Source organism: Aptenodytes patagonicus, chromosome 25 (assembly GCF_965638725.1).
Source record: "Aptenodytes patagonicus chromosome 25, bAptPat1.pri.cur, whole genome shotgun sequence".
NCBI lineage: Eukaryota > Metazoa > Chordata > Aves > Sphenisciformes > Spheniscidae > Aptenodytes > Aptenodytes patagonicus.
Window position 1 is genome coordinate 2356887 of NC_134973.1, and position 18793 is coordinate 2375679.

Here is an 18793-nt window from a genome sequence, read left to right on the forward strand (position 1 = left end):
CATGCAGACATTTGAGAAAGACAAAGAAACTTGCCCTTAGTGTCAGGAGAAAGCAAACAAGCCCTCCTCCTCTTCCTCCTCATGGCCGCCCAGGCATTACCTGCCTTCCAGAGGGAAAAGTGACCACTTCTTGTTTCTCTCCTTGCTCCAACTCTCCCTTCTGGCTTCTCAAACTACCCAGTACAAACCCACAGCAACACGTAATGCTCGTGACCACTTGATTATCCCCCCGTGCCATGTTTCAGTCCGCTCCATGGTGGAATCTCTCCCGGAGACCTCCGGAGCACTGACTCAGCTGCTGCTGTAAAATCTAAGATGAAGTCTCTTCTCTGAACGGCCACAGTTTATGTTTGTGGCTTGTTCTGCTTAACTTTGTTAAGTACCACAGTGCTTGTGAATGGTGCTATATAAATAAATAACAATATACTGGACCGTGTTGGCAGCGGTTACTTCTGTATTTGCTGTTCACTGGATAGGCATGAGGGAAACAGCTGCTGCTGCTGCCCCACATCTAAATGAAATACTGCAACAAATCTCCTACTTCGCACTTAAATTGAAAGGTTTGTCTAGTCTAAACAAGTAAAAAGTGATGGCTGATGAACATACAGGTTTAAATTAAGCTGATCTCTTGGAATTAATTTAAAATAAGTGACATATTCCACAGTTTTCTGCCATAGGACAAGCTATAAAAGTGGGTCTTGCAAAAACGCAGTCGAGTACCAATGTTTGCAGTTCCTTGTTCCAAAATGAGCCCAGTCCAGTCGGAGGAGGATTAGCTGTACCCAGGTCCCTGGGATCGTCCTGGGAGCACGCAGAAGCAGAGTTACAGACTGCGGGGGTCAAGTAAGCAGATGTTCTGGTTTGGTTGATGATTGAAACTTTAAGGTTTGTCCTAGAAAGGAACCTTTGAAATGCTTTTGTGCCAGATTTTTGCTTGACACACTGTATTTCCCCTGTTGAATCACAGCCCTGTGAAACCCCTACAGTGCACATATTAAAAATATGGGAGAATTACTAATTTGAGCTCGGAACTTGTGCTTGCTTTTGCCAGATAGCACCAATGCCTATGTTGCAGCCAGTATCTGAAAGGCCTGGACATGGAGTACAGGGTAGCGTGTGACTCTTAATTCCTCCTTCCAGATGTGAAAGCTTCCTTACTGCTCAGCAGATATCAAGACTTTTTTTTTGGGGGGGTAGCATCATTTGCCATCATTGTAGCAAAACTTTTCTGAAGTTGAGATTTAGCTAGTTAATAGGAGAGAAACAAGGAGTTTCAAGCACTTGTTGACAGGGTTGTGCTAGGCTGAAAATCTGGAAGCTGTTGGACTTAAGAGCAAGCAGCTGGGACTCGTGCAGGTAAGTCTGCGGGAGACAGGGTGAAATGCAGCACGGCAATAAATAGGCTGTATGCTGGCCCCTGCATTTCTGAGCACCAGAAGGGATGCGTTCAGATCTGAAGGAATTCAGTCCCGGCTTTTGACACTTGGAGAGCGTTCGTATTATTAACCCAGAAAGAAAATAGGACAGGTTTTTGTATGGGAGGGAGGTTTGCAACATTACTTTGCCCATGTTCAGGTCTGAGATCTGTGCACATGGGATTTGTCCACAGGCTGCTGCTGCCAGCAACATTAAACCATCACGGCTTCTGCTATTCAGTCTCAGCTGGCTCTTAAGGAAACTCCAAATAATACGGCCAGCACAGATACATTCCTCGCTCTCTTCTGCCTCTCTGAAAGTTACTTTTAAAGAAACAGCAAAGATTAGTGAACTGCTGTTACGCAACAGTGATGTGTGTGTGTATATTTCTATTACTTGACTTGATTCCATGAAATCTGATTAAAGACTGGGTGTATATTTGTATTTTGGTATATTATTAACTATTGCTAATAAAAGCCATTTCCAAATTTGTATTTTTCCATGAGGACCAGGTTTCTGAAAAAAACAGCTATGCTGCCTGCTGCCCTTGAAACGCGTGTTTTGGGTTTATCTGTGTTTCCAGGTAACTAGAGCTCTTAGACAAGCAGTGTTTGCTTCTGTTTTAAATTAATTTAACCAAATCAGTGGAAGGCTCTGGTGCCTTCTCTGTTTGTAACATTTTGAAGCAATGTAATAAGCCGCCTTCCCAGAATCAGCTTATTACCAAGTTCCTTGTCATGTTTGCTTCCCCCTTCCATCCCCTCCCCTTACCACCGCTTATTAAAAGGCTAAAGGTTACGACACGCGGTTCAGGACACTCTTTAGGTGAGCTGGCTCAAATGCCAGCTCCTGTTATCTGGAAGAGCTCGCTTTCAGCTGCGATGGGGGTGAGGGCACCTTCACACTGCTCAGAGTACAGAGATGGCCCAAACCTCTCCCCCGTCCTCTGCTGGAAGGGGATGCTGGTTTAGGAGGGGCTGGTTGCGAAAGGCGAATGCTGCTCCAGCCCTCGGCATGTGAACGGTACACGAGTGCTTGTTGCTGCTAGCGGGGATGCTGGGCACCATCCCACAGCATCCCAGGCTCTGTGGGGTGGCTCGGTGTCGCGTGGCTGCAGGCGTTACAGACTGTCCTCGGCGTGGGATGAGGGGTTTTGGTGTGGAGGCCAAGGTTTTGATGAGCCAAGACTCTGTCCAGTCCTAACCTGCTCCCTCTGAAAGCCAGAATAGCAGGCTCTTCTTCCAAGGCTTTTAGAGCAGTTAAAAAACCAGGAAATACTGTAGCTCTCCTAAGTCAAGCTAGTATCACGATTGCCAGTCGTACAACATTTTGGACAAGGATTAAGTTCAGGTGCTAAGCAGCCAGACTTCCAAATGCTTTGAGGTGCACCCATTGCTAACAGCCGTGTTGGGAGCTTTGTTCTCCAAGCATCGCTTGTATGGTCTGAAGGAAAAGATAACTCCTAAACGCGGATGCTGGTAGAGCAGGTTCTCTTTGGCTCAGCCATCCGAAAGCGAAGAGTTTCTTTTGGTTTCACAGATGGGTGAGCTGGAATCATGTTTTTCCAAAGAGGGTGCAAAGATGGGGGCATACGTGGCCCTTGGTCTCGGTTCAGAGCCACGTGCTGGCCATCTGCAAGTGCCTGCTCGTGCGCTCCTCCGGCTTCTGAGTTTTATGGGCAATGGAAAAATAAATTAATATTTTCCTGATTGGAAGTTCAGGGGAACGCCTGTTGTTTCTTGGAGCTATCATGCTTTGGAGACATGCGCAGCGGCGATTAAAGGATGCATGTGGAGGCAGGAGGCAAGCTGGGTTTGATACAAGTATTTGCCTTAGTTCTGCTCTAAGGTGGTATAATTCACTCGATTGCATTTTCATTCACATAAAATAAAAAAGTTTCTTCTTCCAAAGAACGAAACACTTCCTTTCTATGCTCTGGTTAAAACACAACTGATGCCTTTTCAGGGCAAATTATTAAATACGGACGAAGCCAAAAATGTTGAATGAAATGGAAAATATTTAACAAGGTTTTCTTTAGTAAAATAAATGTGGCATAGAGCGTGGTGGATAAAGTTGATGGATAGTGTCCATCTGCTAGGAAAGTCAAAATCTGCTATTCCCCGTGTTCCTTCTATTATTTTCAGTCACTTTTGAGAGCGTTAAGGATTCTCAGTAGTGAATCTATTAAATGTAAAAACCATAGTTCCTTTTTCTGTAGTCAGGGGAGAAAATACCACTTAAAGCCCATATAGAATGTGATGATTAAATAGCATTTTTATTTTTTCTGAATTCAATTATTGCTGTTCTGGTTTTCCTATTTATCTAAGCTCCAAGCCAACTGAACCTGAATAAAAGTTCCAGAAACCAAATAACTATTTTTCCATGTAAGTCTTCCTTTCAAAGCATGAAAAAAATGCACAAAACCAAACAAAAAAAAAAAAGCAAAAACTTGGGTTTGAATTTTGATCCTAGCAGGTCAATGTTATAGATGAGAAATAATTCATTTTTTTAATTAAACTACAACCTTCCCATTATTTTCAGTAAAATACCAGATATCAAGAGAGTTCTATAAAAAATTCATAGCTGTATCATGTACTTGTATATGGAAATGTGACCGTATGTGATTCCCTGGTTATTTTACCCCCTGGTCAGCCCGAGATCCGTTGAACAGGAAGAAAACTTGGAGCACAAACTGTGCACAGCTGAGCATCCTGGCTGTTGGGTATACTGAATCTCATTAATAAAAAGGCAAGCATAATTATAGCAGGTTCACCTGGAAAAATAAACTTTTTCTGCCTTTATATCTTAATTTGAAATGAAAGCCATGAAGTACATCCTTCAGTCACCAAAAATCTGATTTACCATTGATTCCGGTAATTCAAGGCAGTCATTTTCCTGGTGGATTTTTATGCCCCACATTTAAATCCTCTTTGAGAAGAAGTTGTTAAGCCCATTTACAAATGGCAAATGGAGGGAATTACTTACCCGGTAGCGGTAATAACACCCGCCAAGGTTTACTGGGAAGCTTAAATATAAGTAGCTGTGAGAAACTTTGTCCCAGAGATAGAATAATTGGCCGTTCTTCTTAACAACAACAACAAACAACTCATCGAGGACATTTTCCTTTCCCTCATTTACGTCCCAGTATTATATTCTATTTCAAAAGTTCTGCCAGAAAAAAAGGATGTAATAAAGGAATTTTAAAAGTTTAAATAAGATCAAAGGATGACCAAGTAAGCTTTGAAAAGCAAATTAAATAAAATAATTCATGATTTGTCTTCAAATGAGCAAGTGATTCGCTGAAACAGTAACAATTTCAGTATTTTGAAAGCAACACTGGTATGGTTGTATGATTATTCTGGATTAAAAAAAGCATTCATTGATTGCTGGTGTGGGGTAGCTAATATGTTTTACATTTTCACCTTAAAAAATTAAAGATATGTAAATACAAGACCTAAATACCCCACGAGAGCCAAGACTGTGCCAGTCCCACCCCTGATTTATGTAAGGCTGCTCTTAAAAATATGGGTAGGGGGGAGAGTTCTATTCACTTCAAATGGTGACATGTTCTTCTAGTATAAAAACACCAAGTAGGTCAGCCTGCAATTACAACAGAAGCGACCCTGGGCCTGAGGAAGGCAGGGACTTAAATCCTCTTTTATTTGAAGTCTCCGAGCCGCCTGGGGTGGCTGCCGGTGCTCGGCTAGCCATGTGCTTGCATGTCCCGTGGAGCGAGGACCAGAGCACCAGAGAAAAATAAACCAAGTATTTCCCTGGGGCGGATTGCCTGCTCTGGCTCTAATCAGCAGCAGTTATTAGACGTTTGAGGTCTCGGCGTTTAGCTCCGAAACGTTTTTGTTCGAGTGTTCAGGAGCTGATAGTTTATATTAAAACATTCTGTGGAAAAATACTTGCAGTTCCCCCTCATCTCCTGGATGGCAGAGCTCGTGGGCTGCAGCACAGGCCGAGCGCCCAGGGGCACCCTTCTCACTACTGGGGGCTCTCGCATCAGCCCCCCCTCCTTTCCCAAGCTCTTTTTGGGGGCTTGGAAACTGGTGCAGAGGATGCCGCCGCTTTCCCTTCTCGGCACTCGAAGGCAACTCGCAGGAGAAAGCGCTGTGATCTCCTTCTGCTACCCCCTCCTTTCCTCCCGCCTCTCGCTGCAAACTTGAATGTGAAAAATATTTTGAAATGCTCCTCTTATCTCTGTTTTCCCAGCATTTTGGAGCTGGTTGAGGCAGGAGAGATTAACAAAGGCAAGGCTATTTACATGAAGGCAACGTGGCTTATGAATGAAACGGTGACAATTGGAGTTTTTATCAACCCTCAAGGCCTGTAATGTTACTACTTGCCGTTCTCAAATGCATTCAGACTTTGACAGCCCCTCTGAGACCAGTGCTCGAAAAATACCTTACTTAGGGGAGTATTGTGGCTTTTTTAGGAGTGGGAATATTGAAGCGCAGGGAAGGGGAAGCATCCTGTTCAAGGTCACAGAGCAAGCTGGTGGCAGAACCAGAAATAGCACCCAGAAGTTAGTAGTTTTTTCTGTATTTCCTTTCCTGTCACCGCTGTTTGCTTGGATACCGAGATAGCTGTGTGTAAACAGACAGTTTCCAGAGCGCAGCAGCCTTGTTATCTGCGTGATTCATTCAGTGATGATGCAACCTGGAATCCAGATTTCTGCAATGCCTTCCACAGTCGTGATGCTGCATGTGACATCACCGGCCGCGTTGAGCAACAGGCGTTTTAAATTTGTCTCTACCTGAAACCCCAACCTCTGAGTAAGGCCCTTCTCACGGCGATTTTATTCCTTATGCATGGTCAGGTCCCGTCTGCTCATTGCCCTGGCAAAAATAATTGACTTGTCTTTTTGCTCTTCTTAACCCGGTAAGGAGCCCTGGAGCTGAGAAAGTCAACTGTGGATGCTGATCCCCTCTGTGACCCACCAGCGGCTTTGTTGACTACTAATTAGGTTCTCAGTTTGTGCAAACTCCCCAGTACCAGGGGGACTGCCAAGCTGTCAGGCTTTCACCGGCTGTCAGAAGCCAGGAGACACCTTTTAATAGCTTTTTTCGGTCACTTCTGCTACCAGAGAGCTACAGCGTTCTCCCCCAGGCAGGAGTGGGAAGCAAGCGCGGCTGGGATGAACCTCTCTTTCTTAGACCAGATCTGAGAGGAAGGCAGCAGGTCTTAGATCTTTGGGAAACAGGAGGGCTCGCTTTTGAGCCACCGAGTCTCTGTTAGGAGAGGACGATCGAGAACACTGTAAAACTTCCTCCCCTGTGGGAGGTGAAAAATGAGATCGAAGGAGAGCAGCGAGTCCTTTCATGGGCATTTGCTTTAGGGATGTGGCAGAACTGCCAAAGAGCTGCACAAGCAGACGGCCGAGCTCCAGCAACCAGTGTTCATTAAGGAGCTACAAGGGTGTTCCTTGCTTTGCACGCACAACTCCCAAGAAGAGGGAAGAGCAAGGCTTCGGATGCCACGTTTCCTCTCCTCCTTGAAAGCTGATGCTTTATTCATCCTCTGGAGCCTTGGCTCGGGTGCCGGCTCACCGGGTAGCTGTGCTCCCAGGATGTCAGGAAAGCTTTGTAGCACCTTGTGATGGTTTCTCAGAGCATAGGAATTCTGTTTACGTTGTCAGCTTTTCATCAGCACGAATTAATGTTAGCAGATGGCGCACATGTATCTGTCTCTCCAATTCTCAGGAAGTGCAGGATGGCTTAATGGGAAATGAATTATTCTTTATCCAGGATGTTTCGCTGATAAACAAAATAATAAGTAGTCTTGTATGTGTGCATTGGTGGTCCGGTACTTCTGTGTCTGTCTACCTTGTCTGGAAGTACCAGCTGCAGATTTCATCGGGGTCTTTGTGTCTGGCTGGGTTGTCATCATTAACAGAGCCTGCGTTTTGTAACGAATCTGAAAATAATGTTGATGATTTATTTTGGCAGCAGACAATTCATCTTCCAACCTGCCTGCCTCTCTCTGGTCTCTTTTGGTCACTGAGGGAAACCAGAAGACAAAATTTATCAGCAGAGATGAGTAGGTGGTAATTTTGAGATAGCATCGCTTCTGAGTGTCCTTTTCTGATTATAACTACACTTGAAAAGAGACCTTTCTGTAGACCTGAAATGCTGAGATCTGACCCTGCCAGAACCATTCTCAAATAGATCATTAAAATACATTTGGCAACTTACCCACCTTTCTTCTGTAACCTCACCACGCTATATTTTTCCACTCGCACAACCCTAGAAAGCTGTGAACCGGAGCCCTGGGCACAAATGATAGACAATAAAACACGCTTGCAAAAGTTAGGGGAATATGTACGCTAAAAGTGACCCCTCTCTTCTGCCTGAGCATTTTCACGTGAGCTTTATAAACCTGCCGCCTTTGCCAACAGTTCTGGCCAAATGTTTAGTTGCAAATAAGTTTGGGCTGGAACAGGCGGGAGGCTATTTCATTAATTTACTGCGAGAATTATTATTTTCATGATCCCGCAGCGCAATTGCAACTGGTATCTTCTGACAAAGAGGTTTTGGCTAAGAACCATGCAGCGGCAGTGATCGGGAGAAGCAGGTGCTGCCTTTATATAGTAGAGCTGCAGGGAACAGGGTTGGGCACGTCTGCTACGGGCAGACTTGAGGGCTACGAAGGGACACGAATGGTGATAAATAGTGACTAAATTTCTTTACCTTGTTTCTGGATCATTAAATTAATCTGGTAGCTGTATTTGGAGCAGTGGCTATGTGGGTTCTGTACCTACTCTTCCTCCTGGATGCAGAAAGATGATGTGAAAGAGAAAATGACTTGCAAGCTGTGGGGTTTCAGGGAAGTCGGGAGAGTAATTGGTGTAATTTGCTAATGGGTAGCATGGGAATATGGGGTCAGCACTGACTGGAAAAAAAATCTTAAAAACCTGTTTTGTGAAGAATCTAAATATCTGGGGTTTTTTTTCAGTGGCTGAAGGAGAATAAACAGGTAACTTTTGTAACTTCACTTCCCCCTTGCATTTCTTTTTACCACAAAGAGCTATCAAATGAGCAGGGTCCAGTGTCCCTCAGTTTCTCATTTTTCCTTTTGCCTCTTAACTTGCACAAAGTTGAGGAAAAAGCTTAAATATTGGATGGAGAAGGGAAATAAAACAGAAAAGATTTCACGCTGTTATTTGGAGGCTACGTTACGCTCAGCAGCGAGGCTGAGAAAGGAGAAATGACACTGCTCAAAATCTGGATGTTTCTGAATCTTTTGGTTTTGAAGTGACAGCAGAAACCCTTTTAAAATAGTTTTTTAAACAGGAACTTTCACAAGAAACCGAGAAAAAAAGGCTCCCCCACCCCCCCATGTTACATCAAAAACCCCAAAATGACATTGTCTGCTCTCGGGAAGCACCATCGCAGCAACCCTCAGTGCCCCTCAGGCGGCTTTAACATGCCCCGTGCCCCGCAGGGGACAGACACGGGGTGCCAGGGCAGTGCCGTAAGGGAACGTGGAGACCCGGGCGATGGAGAGCCTGTGTTGCAGGGCAGGCGCTCAGCTCTGCTCTTGTGCCGCCTCTCCGTCCCCAGGACATTCCTGCATGGCCCTTGGGATGCTTCCCAGGGTGGCTGAGCGATGCTGGGTGAGTGCCAGGACAGGGGGACCCGGGTGACTTGGAAGATGCTGAGGGCAGCAGCCCTGTGGGGTGGCAGCATGGGAGCAGGACCGGAGGACGATGGCGTGTCTGTGTTTGGGGACCTTGGTGAGGCTGATGGGATTTTGGGGCAAGGGTACAGATGGGAGAGTGGAGGTGGTTCTTTGTGGGGGTGGTTTGCAGGTTTTAAAATGATGGTCAATCACTGTTCTTCTGCTATTCGTGTTTGATTATCGGTTGTGATTATAAACCCAAATTGACCACCCCACTTTCCAAATGAAAGCATTAGCTAAGCTGCAGGCACGTACTTAGATTTGATTAATTTTTTTTTTTTTGCAATAGTTAAACATGATAAGGCAGAGGGGGAGAAAAAATTATTTTTAAAATATGCTCTTACTCTTCCATATCTGAAGTTATCCTCACTATGACACAATAATTTTCCAATGCTACTTTTCGGTTATATTTAGAAATGCATTTTCTGTTCCTTCCCTCTCCTTTCTGTGGAACAATTGTGCAACTTTCTTTTTTCTTAATATAATACTGTATTAAAATTAGCTCCAAAACTAAAAAGAGTCCTCTGTGTAGGAAGGTAACTGCCTTCCTTCCTAGCACTTCCCCTGGATCTTCCACTGGGATTTTGTTCCTGTTAGACGCGGGTTCCTCGGGCGTTTGCTGCAGTGTGTAGCTGTGTTTTCCCTGGCTGATCTCCCCTCTGCTCTCCCCAGCAGTGAGCATGCAGAGTTCAGAGGGTGGATCAGACTCAGCAGCTTCTGTGGCACTTCACACTTCTGCATCAGCCCAAGCTCCAGTAGTGCAGCCAGTGCCAGCGTCTCAGCAGGTAACGTATGCACAGCTGGGAATGCCGTTTCCATGGAGAAGAGACCTGTTTTACTGGCAGATGTATTTTAATCCAGGGTTTTTATATGGGGGAGAGGATTGTTAATCAGCTTGTTGAGGCAGTGGGGAGAACCTGTTCCTGGACTTTGTGTTGATAAAGGCCATAGATATTTCCTCTGTTAGCCCTACAAATATGTAAGCTTTAAAACATGGGATTTTTTAACTTAGCTACCCAAGGAAATAATTTCATGCCAGTTTGGTGTTTGCTTCAGTATAAAATCCTGTTGTCATTATTTGGTGTGTCGATAAAAGCAGGAGAAAATGAAACTGTCCTTAAAGGCATCTCTGCAAATAGGGTACCGAGCTCAGCAGAGAAGAGGTGGAGGGAGCGCTAGTGCGGGGACAGGGTGGAGGAGCCACATGCTGGTCTCTTCCTTTGGTAGGTGGATCCTGACATTTTAAATTGGGGAGGGGGGATTCGTGATTCATACACAAGAATACGATGCACTTGGGAAGTCTCCTGATAGGAGAGAAATGATATAGCTTCAGCTGATGAATGAAAACTACCTAATGCAACATGGGAAGGGTTAAGTAAAACTAGTTCCTTTTTTTGCCATTTGGGGAACTATCAAAAGAAGTTTCTGTCGCAGGAAGCTGGAGGGATAAGAGGATGGGTGGGTATAACTTAGCTACACCCTTCTCCAGCTCCCAAGTGAGCAGAAGTAGCTGCCATTGGATGCTGACAAAAAGGAACAATTAAAAATTGTGAATTGGTAGGAGCATTTGATTCACCAGGAGAATCGTGTGATTCAGTGTGTGGTTGGCCAGCTCTCTGTCATCTTTCAGCCTTCCCATCTTCGATTTCACTGGGTGATGTTTCTTGTTCGTATTGTAATGATGTGGATATCGCTGATCAGTAGTGTCAAGGATCTTAGGGATCGTCAGTCATTAGTGTGAATTTGACCGTGACAACATGTTAAAGAAAGTTTAGAAAACCCATTAGCTTTGGATTATTACCCATCCAGCCTTTGCCGGTGCTGTCATCATGACACGGAGTATTGAATGGAACTCCATGGATTAAGGAAGACCCAGAGGATCGTGGAAGATTGCTGAAGAGAAGTGTCCAGAGCCTTCCCTTCTCACCAACAGCACAAAGAAAATACTAGGAATGAACTACTGGCAGCATGACTGGTGTGAGGCTGAAGCCTTTGGTGTGGTTGATCACTGGTCTACCTTTCAGTGTGAGAGCAGGCTGTATGAACAGGATGGCCGCATCTTACAGGTTGGGGATGATTAAGTTTTTTTGGTTGGAAGGTGGTAGGAGCCACCGGACAGGCGGTGACAAATTACACAAGTAGCTGAGCTGGGCAGCCGTGCCAAAGGAGGAGATGTGTCGTTCGGTAAAAGCAATGACAGAGAATGGGTAAAAAGTAGGAGAAAGGAACAAATCTTTCGGAGACTTTGATGTAGGTGGCATTGCCAAGGCCTGACTTGAAAAAGGGCTTTTAATGTTCCCATCGTGCACTGGTTACAGCCTCTTTTGGAGAGAAAATGGACAGAGTGATGGGTGGCATAAGTGTATGTGTCCTTATCACTAGCTCAGCTGCAGGATCTCCAATGTATCCAGACTTACTGAAGGTCAGCCTGGGGACTGGTGATGTAGGGGCTGCCTAGAAATCTAGGCAATTATAATTTCCTATAATTCTGCTAGAATAGAATTTCTGGCTCATTACAAAGGGCATGTTGGGAGGGTGTCAGAGGGCTAAAAATCATAAATATATATATATATATATATATATATAAGGTAGCCAGTAATTGTCAAGGTCTCTTCTAGGATTCATGTGGGATTGTTTTGCAGCTTTTTGTTCAGTTGGCCCAATCTGCTGGGTATTTTTTAAAGCCTCAAGCCACAGAGGATGACTGTTTCCTTGAAGAAGGTCCTCATCAGTTTAAAAGGCCATACTGATATTTGGCTTGAATGTTTCCTTTCTTACTCTCATGCTGGTACCTAGGCTCTGTTCCCACGGGCCTCACTGAATCATTTCTTTCCACCCACCGTGTCCCCATGCTTGTTTTGCTGGATCTGCAAGGTGCTTAGCACTTTACGAGACGTGTGTCCAACCTCAAACCGAATGCCGGGCGTAACACAAAGAGCCGGGGGACGATGGAAATGACAGTGGAGAGGTGGAGGACAGAGTGACCGCCACAAGGCAAAACAAAGTGTTGTCGTGCCCTTGGTGGCACTGAAGGGAGATGCAGAACCATCTGAGCTTTGGTGCTGGTAGAAACCTTAAGGGCTGTGGCACCTTGGAGAGTGCGATTTTGTGTCGCAGGAGGCAGAGCGTGGTTTGATATGGCAGCCGTAAGAGAAGAAACTTTGCAGCCCTAGGAGGAAAAGGTGAATGTGTGAGGAGTGGTTCTTGTTTAGCTGCGACTGAACCTCATGTGGAGCTCCTCTCGTCAATCAACTGTTTGCTCTTATTTCCTTGCATGGATAGTTAAAGATGGTCCATGTCAGAAAATGTGGATTCAGCTCTCTGCTTTTCCCAGGTTTAGGGTGCTGAGTTCAGGCTGGTGTCTGGTGCAGATTGCATTGGAAGGATGGGAACTGCGGGGACGCTAAGTAAGGGCTACTGCTGCCTCTGGAGTAGGAGGCAAGCTTTCCATAAAAGTTTGAAAGAGAATACCTAACTCACCTGTGTTACAGACTGAAAGTAAGTGTATGTTACTATATCTTCTTCTTTCAGAGGGTTTTGGTCCAAGCAGCAGGCTCCGCTCCCAAAGGGGCGCAGATGCAGCAAATCTCTGTTCCCAGAGTTCAGCAGGTTCCACAACAGGTAATATCTCTGGGGTGAGACACCACGCAGGGACCCCTGTGCCAACAGGACCCCACGTCCCACATGACATTTGAAACTGTGCCAGATAGCTGCTTAGAAAAACCCATGCTCTTAATTAAAGAGTTGTGTGCAATTAGAGAGCTGGAGATCACTGTGAGAGCAGCTTTCTCCATCTCTCTCTTCCTTTCTTAGACTGATGGCAAAAGAAACTCTGAAGATACTTAAAGTTTAGAAAGAACCTTTACTGTAGCAGTTGTCTTTCATACATTTGAAGATTTGATGGATGCTTTTAATTGCTATTTGAAAGCAGTCCTCCTCTGTAAAGATTTTTTTAGAGGCAAAGTGTTCGGGATTTTTTTTAATTACACAAATAAATGTGCTGACCGCATGTGGCTTCATAGAAAGGTTAGGTGATGGAGCACCATGCAAGTGTTTTTATTTATCTGAACTTTGCCTTTTGCAGTCCTTGTTTCCTAAGAAACCAGGCATATGTGGTGCTGCTTCATGTGGACAGTGAGTCTGACTCTCTTGACTTTTTCCTCTAGTAATTTTTTATTTGGCTGCTCGGTTTCAGAAAAAAACTTGACAGAGGGCAACTGTGTCCCTCCCAGACCAATGAAAAAGCGGGCTGGGGTGCAGAGGGACACTGCCAACCTCCTCTCTGAAGGAAAGGCTGCAGCATGATCTCACCCTTATTAGTCAGCGGAGAACCAGCCCTGAGACATGTGTGCAGAGGAAACCCAGCTCCATTGTTTCCACTGTTCATGGAGCAACTACTTAGTTAGTTATTTTGATATGACCTTTTAAAATAAATATGCCCTTTGGGATTCCTAAGCATGTGGGGTTTTTGTTTGTTTTGTTTTTCTTTTGCTTTTAAAAAGAAAGCCTAAATGTCAAGGTAAGGTTGAAAGTTGTTTAAGGATGTAATATGCAATTTCTTCCGCTGTTCCTAGGCAATAACATATCCGTAACTCGAGTTTATGATGCTTGTTTCAGGTGCAATCCGTGCAGCACGTATATCCATCCCAGGTCCAGTATGTGGAAGGAGGAGAAGCTGTTTATACCAATGGAACCATGTAAGAGTCTCTTGTTGGCTGTAGTGAGCCCCTCTTCCCCTCCCAGCTGGGTTGAGCCCTTCGGTCCTCCCAGGCTCCTTCCACCCCAGTGCTGCTGCTGGCACTGCCCGCCGTTAAAAGGAGGAAGAGAAGGAACCGTTTCACATGCTACGTCGTGTGCGTGGGGGTAGTTTCAGCCAGACTCCAGCCTTGGGGGAGGTGGTGTCCTCATGGAGGGACTGTTCTCCAGGGAATCCTGCTACATCAAAGGGTCCGGTATTTTCCTCTGCCCAGCCCATTGTGTGGTGAGGTGGGTGCCTTTAGGAACCAGAGCATAACTGCTAGAGGAAGAAAGCGGTTTTGTAAGGTTTCTTCTTCCTCCTCTCTGCTGTGCCCCCCGCTTTGGGCCTGATGCCCTCTGGGATGCTCTCAGCCTTCGGTACCGAGGTTGCCTACAATGGCTGCAGAGTGACTCCTGGGCACTGCTCTGGCTGTGGCTGGGGGCCTTTGCTCCAGGGCCGTCACAGGACTGATTAACATCGTCAGGAGTGACTTTGACAGCACAGGGTTCAATTTCAATGGAGCAAATCCCACCGGCAGTGGAGTCGAGTTTTTTTTAAAAGGTGGTCCAGATTGTGGAAACTATTGTCCATGAGATTAGCTCTGCAAGCTCCTCTCCACCCGAGGTGTGCTCCACCTCCTGACCCTATTGTTCCTTTGACAGACGAGCCGCCTACTCCTACAACACCGAAGCTCAGATTTACGCCCCCAGCAGTGCAGCATCCTATTTCGAACCGCAGGGAGGTGGAGCTCAGGTGACTACAGCGGCATCCTCTCCTACAGCCATTCCCTCTCACAACATGGTGGGCATCACCATGGACATTGGGGGAAGTCCGATCCTCTCCGGCTCGGGAGCCTATCTCATTCATGGGGGGATGGAAAACACTAGACATTCTCTGTCACATACTTCACGCTCCTCTCCAGCAACGGTATGTAGCCCTGCAGATGTTGCAGCTCGGGGGCCAGGAATTATTTCAAGGGAACTGAAAAGCCTTCAGAAAATAAAACTTCCTATTGTTATCACTGTGTATATGTCTGTATAACGTGCCATGCAAATGCAAGCGAGAGAATAGACACTGGTGTACTACAGATATTTTTCAACAGGAGTTTGGGATGTCTCTCTTGCTGGTGGGCAGAGGCTTGTCAAACTTTCTGAGTGGATCATTGAAATTATGCAGCATGGAGATAAGAGAAAATTCTTGGGGGTTTTGGTTTCTTTTCCCTGAGCAAAATGTTTTGGCTTTCCAATTCAAAAGAATTCTCTATATTTACATTTTCTAATAACATCTGAACACGGGGCTTGGCTTACCCAAAATAAAGAAATATATGAATATATTTTTAATTATGAAGAGACCTGAAAAATCCATTATTAACACACTGGATAATTAGCACATAAGTATGTCAAGCTGGTCATGCCAAATGCACAGTGATTGAAAAGCCTTTGTATATATCTCCTACACCATTGTGTATTCTGTCCATGCCATGTGTTACAGAAAATGTATTTTAGGGATAATACTGATCAAACAGAAATGTTTTAAAGCTCTAATTTTTTTAATCATGTCCCTCCAACTGTCAATCAAGGTGCCAGGTTGCTAGAAGCACAGCTGTACAGCTGTGTGAGACTCAGGGGAATACAACTATTAACCCAAAACAGCCTTTCTGCAGCTAGAAGCTACCAGGGCTTTTATCTGAGAATCTTACCAGCCTTTAGTAGCAGCTGTGGCCAGGAGTGGGTTGGAGCTCTGCTCGCCTTCCTTTCCAGACTGATTTACCTGTGTTTATACGTTTGTATGTAAACATAATTACAAATGTGGGTGTAATTCAGTGCATGTGGCCAGATTTTAAAATGTGAACAGCACCACCCAGGGAGAAAAACAGGAGCCATTTGCTACTGAGTACTCTTGAAAATCTGGCTGGTTAGGTTGTACTTTCTTTTTCCACAGAGCTTTAGAATACAGACTTCACATTTTTTTGAATCTTTGTGCCTTGAAAGGTTGCCCTTGATCCTGGAGTAAATGTGCTCTGTCTTAGGTAGCAGTAGCTATCTGTGGGGAAAAGTCCTCAGCTTTGGGTGGAAGAGAAAATGACAGATGCATCTGGATTAGCTGGGGTTCATTTCTTGTGCGAGAATTGTGTGTGTGTGTATTTTAACTGTTCATAGTTAAAAACCAGCATTGGACCATCCTCTGATTTTTGCTCAAGCTTGTTATTTTGAAGGAAGTAGCTGCTGATCTTGTCACCTGCGTGGGACTGCATCTTGCAAAGCTGCACAACGTTACTCTTGTTTTTTGGTGTTTTTTTTTTTTAATTTCCATGGTGATGGGCACAATGTAAAAAGCACGAGTAGAATATGTGTCAATAGAAGTGTCCCACGAACAGATTTAGTTTGTAGCTGTCTATCACGTGGGATAAAGCTGTTCAGAAAAAAAAGGATTCAGGAAGTGACCTTTATGAAAATGCATCTGAAATAAATTCACTCTGTTGCATGTAGGAGTGAACTTTCAGACGGTATTTTAACACAAAATGTCTGTGGCTCTTGTGGAGGGGCTCAAGAGGGTCAAATAGTGCATAGATGCTTGTCTGGAAAACAGTACAGGGATGTGTCTATGTGTGGCTTTCAGCTCTTTCAGCACAGACCAAAATTGGAGGGGGATAGAGAGAGCCATGATAACTGGTTTCATTTCACATAATAATGGGTGAACAGGTAGTGGAAGGGTTAAGGAGAGCAATGACTAAATCAAATCAACGGGTAGGAACGTTATTTTTCATTGCAGTGTCTTGCTTAAACAGAGAATAGGAAAGGCTGGCGTTAAAGAGGCCGGAGTAGTAGTCCTGTAGTCCTGGTAAAACGTATTTGGGGCAGGATTAATAGCTTTGTGGAGAGAAAGAAAAGTACAGCTCATGCAGATGTAGACAAGGAAGCCGTAGTGTTTGCATGTGGCCTTGGGGGTGTAGTACAAAGGGGATGGATGTCAAAGTGGCCAACAATGTGAGGGTTTGGCAATGTGAGATGCAGCTGCAAGGAATGGGGAAGGTGTTGAATGCTTGAGGCAGAGCCGACACTGAGACCTTGAAAGCAAGGAGAGTATCCTCAGAGGAGACTGGGAGCAAGGTAGCGCTTCAGAATTACCAATAGTGTAAGAGCTGCCTCAGGAGGCTGAGGGATGTATGTACACTAAAATAAAATCTTCGAATATTTAAAGAAACCTGTTCTCCATATCTGCTGGAATAATGATGTTCTGCTCCATCGAATGGACTGAAACAGCACATGAAGCAGTCCCACTCAATGTCTGTGCCAATAGAGCACTATCAACGTTCATTTAAATCTCTTCTTCCAAGAGAGGAAATCCTTGAGACCTCCCGTAAGTGGGTCCTCAGAGCTCCTCACCTTCGTGCAGGACTGTTTAAGAGCTTTTAGTCTGTAGTATTTTTTTTCTGCAGATGTCAGGTGTCCGTTTGTATGGGACACTTACCAGAATGCCAGAAGGACAGGCAGTGTTTCTGTGCTTGCCTAAGAGGGGTTGCTCAACTGGTGCTGCGCTGCTCCTTGAACAGAGGAAGGAAATGGTGTCTCCCTCTAACACTGAGTCATTTCCTGAAAGCTGCATCAGCAATTAGTCTTTGGTTCCTCATGGTGCATCAGGGTGTGCTAGACAGTTTTCTCAGAAAACACTGACACATAGTCTTAGACTGACCCTTTTTGTTGAATTCAGTGATAACTTCTTGAGAAGTGCCACAGCGATGGCACTTTTGGGTGGAAGCCAAGGGACGTGTGCTGGAGGTGCTTGGACGGAGTATCACGTTCAGACATGGATCTGGCACAGACTGTGTCTTCGGTTGTTGAATGTTACTTCAGAAGTTAGATCTGATTCGTTCTGTTCTCTCACCTTTCTAACAGAGCTGGGTTTTGTAAATGGCTGGTTTTATCTCGACCTTTATCTTCGCCATGCTATGAGTCAGTGCAAACTGGAGTACAGGGAACTAACTAGTATGTGAAGGAGGCCATTGACAGATCATTGTGCAGATGGGATGCTTTGTGCATGTGCCTACAGATGAGTGCACGACCATGCATGTTAAATGAGGACAGATGCTAGAGATAGCTGCTGACTGCAAGTTTTACTGGCTGATGTGTGCTGCCTTGTCCTGCCTGCACTAACAGGTCACAGATAACAGGGTTTTGAGAACCTCTACTGGAGAGAAACAGCAGGTTCTGCTCCTGCAGATGTGGGGGTTTTTTGGGGGTTGGGGTTTTTTTTTCCCTTCCTCACTTGCAAAAATCTTGTGCTCAGGAGCACTAGAGCTCTGGGACCAGCAGCCATCTGCTGAGTCTTGCCAGAGATTGCCAAGGGAGCCCCAGGAGCAGAAAGGAGAAGACAAGAAGGGTCCAGGAGAGGGTCCAGGCACAAAGCAGCAGCCATAGCTGGGCTGAGTGTAGAACAGAAGCTAGAAAGAGGGAAGCAAGGGGGCTCTTCAGGGGCCAGAATGCCTCACCATGAGGCTTGCAGAAGCTCTGAGATCAATGGAAATGAGCACAAGTAGCATCAAGGTATGCCAGCCTGTCTTTGCGGGAAGAAGCTCACTTAACTGAAACCTGTCTTCTTCCTTCAGAGTCCTTTTGCAGTTCTCTTCAGTAGCAAAGAGCTCTTATCTGTTCCGGCTTATGCATTCTGTGTGTCAACCCTCCTTGTGCCCCTGTTTTATTTAGTTGCTGTTAGTTTTTTGACAAAATGTCAAGAAGTAATTATAACCAAAGTAATTACTTCCAGTTTTCCTTGAAAGATCTGGGTAAAATGCACCTTCTCTGTAGCAAATCTCCTTTGACCTGCTGCAGCGCATCTGTCTGGTGGTGTTTTGGTCTAGGCGTGAAGGGGAAAGGAGAAGGAAAACTGCTTCTCTTTTATAAATGGGCAATGCATCTAGTGGAAGATCAAAAGCCCCCTGGTCTCGCTCTTTCA

The 18793-nt window shown here is 45.1% G+C and overlaps 1 protein-coding gene across 5 annotated transcripts in view; it reads left to right on the top strand.

Annotated features, from left to right (window-relative positions):
• Positions 1-18793, top strand: part of RFX2 (regulatory factor X2) — a 60008-nt gene that overhangs the window by 20036 nt on the left and 21179 nt on the right. For 2 of the 5 annotated variants that reach the window (XM_076359594.1, XM_076359596.1), the window contains exons 2-5: positions 9775-9887; positions 12634-12723; positions 13720-13799; positions 14503-14767. In XM_076359594.1, coding sequence (XP_076215709.1) covers positions 9783-9887; positions 12634-12723; positions 13720-13799; positions 14503-14767 — 540 coding nt within the window. In that variant the 5' untranslated portion in view covers positions 9775-9782. The remainder of the gene's footprint in view (positions 1-9774; positions 9888-12633; positions 12724-13719; positions 13800-14502; positions 14768-18793) is intronic. The other 3 variants (XM_076359597.1, XM_076359598.1, XM_076359595.1) reach the window with 2 other exon arrangements.